Source organism: Rhizophagus irregularis, chromosome 7 (genome assembly GCF_026210795.1).
Source record: "Rhizophagus irregularis chromosome 7, complete sequence".
Taxonomy (NCBI): domain Eukaryota; kingdom Fungi; phylum Glomeromycota; class Glomeromycetes; order Glomerales; family Glomeraceae; genus Rhizophagus; species Rhizophagus irregularis.
In genome coordinates, this window is record NC_089435.1 from 5,197,008 (window position 1) to 5,198,296 (window position 1,289).

General features: G+C 27.1%; 1 protein-coding gene across 1 annotated transcript; it reads right to left on the bottom strand.

Annotated features, from left to right (window-relative positions):
- Positions 1 to 1,289, bottom strand: OCT59_027887 (uncharacterized protein; the record flags this gene model as incomplete). The annotated part of the gene is made up of 6 exons (XM_066137289.1): positions 1 to 276; positions 339 to 379; positions 538 to 709; positions 777 to 950; positions 1,040 to 1,123; positions 1,287 to 1,289. The coding sequence occupies 6 exons, from the start codon at positions 1,287 to 1,289 to the stop codon at positions 1 to 3; spliced, it is 750 nt and encodes a 249-aa protein (XP_065993692.1).

A 1,289-nucleotide genomic window follows, 5' to 3' on the forward strand; every position in this document is an offset into this window, starting at 1 on the left:
TTATTTTTTATATTGTTTTTTTAATCGCCTCATTCTTTCTTTTGTCTTTTTATCCGTACTACTTATATAAATTCTTCCGCCTTCCTCCTCGTCTTCTTCTCTTATTTCGTTTTCTTCCTCTTCTTGTAATACTTCTTCTGCTTCGTCAGCTTCTTCTTCTACTTCATCAACTTCTTCTGCTTTATCAACTCCTTTGTTTGTCTCTTCAGCTTCTTGGGAAGCTTCTATTTCGTCATTATCGGAATATGAATAATTATCCTTAATTGTAATTTTTTTCTAAGAAGTAAAACAAAATTAGTTTTTAAATATTACTATTTATTCAAATTTCTAATGCTTACAAATTCTTCGTTAAAACGGGTTTTATGACAGATTCTGTCACCTGTATATGCAAATTTTTCAGATTTAATATAATTTTACAAATACTTATTGCATATGCAATTTGCATATTAGATAATTGATTTCTGCCTTTAAGTATTTGTAGGATTCTCGACATATATGTCTCTGGATCTGGATTCTTGATTTTTTTGAATAAATTACCATAACAAATTTTTACGGTTGGACTCCCTTTCCATTTGCGTATCTCGCTTCCTTTTAATGCCGTGTTTACGGCAGGGATTGTGGGAAGGTTAAATTCTTTAAAAATGATATACATTATGTCTTTCACTTTAGAAGCTAAAGAACCCCGAGCACTACGATGTTTAGCTAGAAGCTAAAGAAAAGATTTTAAATTTAAATTTCAATAAATTAATGTAAAATCGTAATTTTTCAAAACTTACAGGAGAAGCAATGTTTTTTTCATAAAATATAATCCATTTATCATATCTTTTAAACCATTTGATAAAATCATCGTAATTTTCATTCATATAATTATTAGTGAACTCTCGAAGTTCATCAGGGGTAGGATATATGGAAACTTCAAGTAACTTTTTAGCAACTTCTTTGATTATTTTCTATAATCAAGAATATAATAATTTAATGAGGAATTACTACTAAATGTTCAACCATGATTTACGTAAATATTTGTATTTTTGGGTCTTACCTTTATATATTCTTCATACCCTTGATTATTATCACTATTTTTATTGACCGATTCTTCTACTTTCGATACTCTGTTTTCTAAAGCCTTTTGGTTAGAAATAATTATATCCAGTTTGGATAAAATTTTTATATTCTGGCGCAATATTTTCGTTAAAGCTTCTTTTATAACAGTAGAATATAAATAATATAAATAATAATATATTAGTAATAATTATCTTTATTTTTCAAAAATATATAATTTAACCAACCAT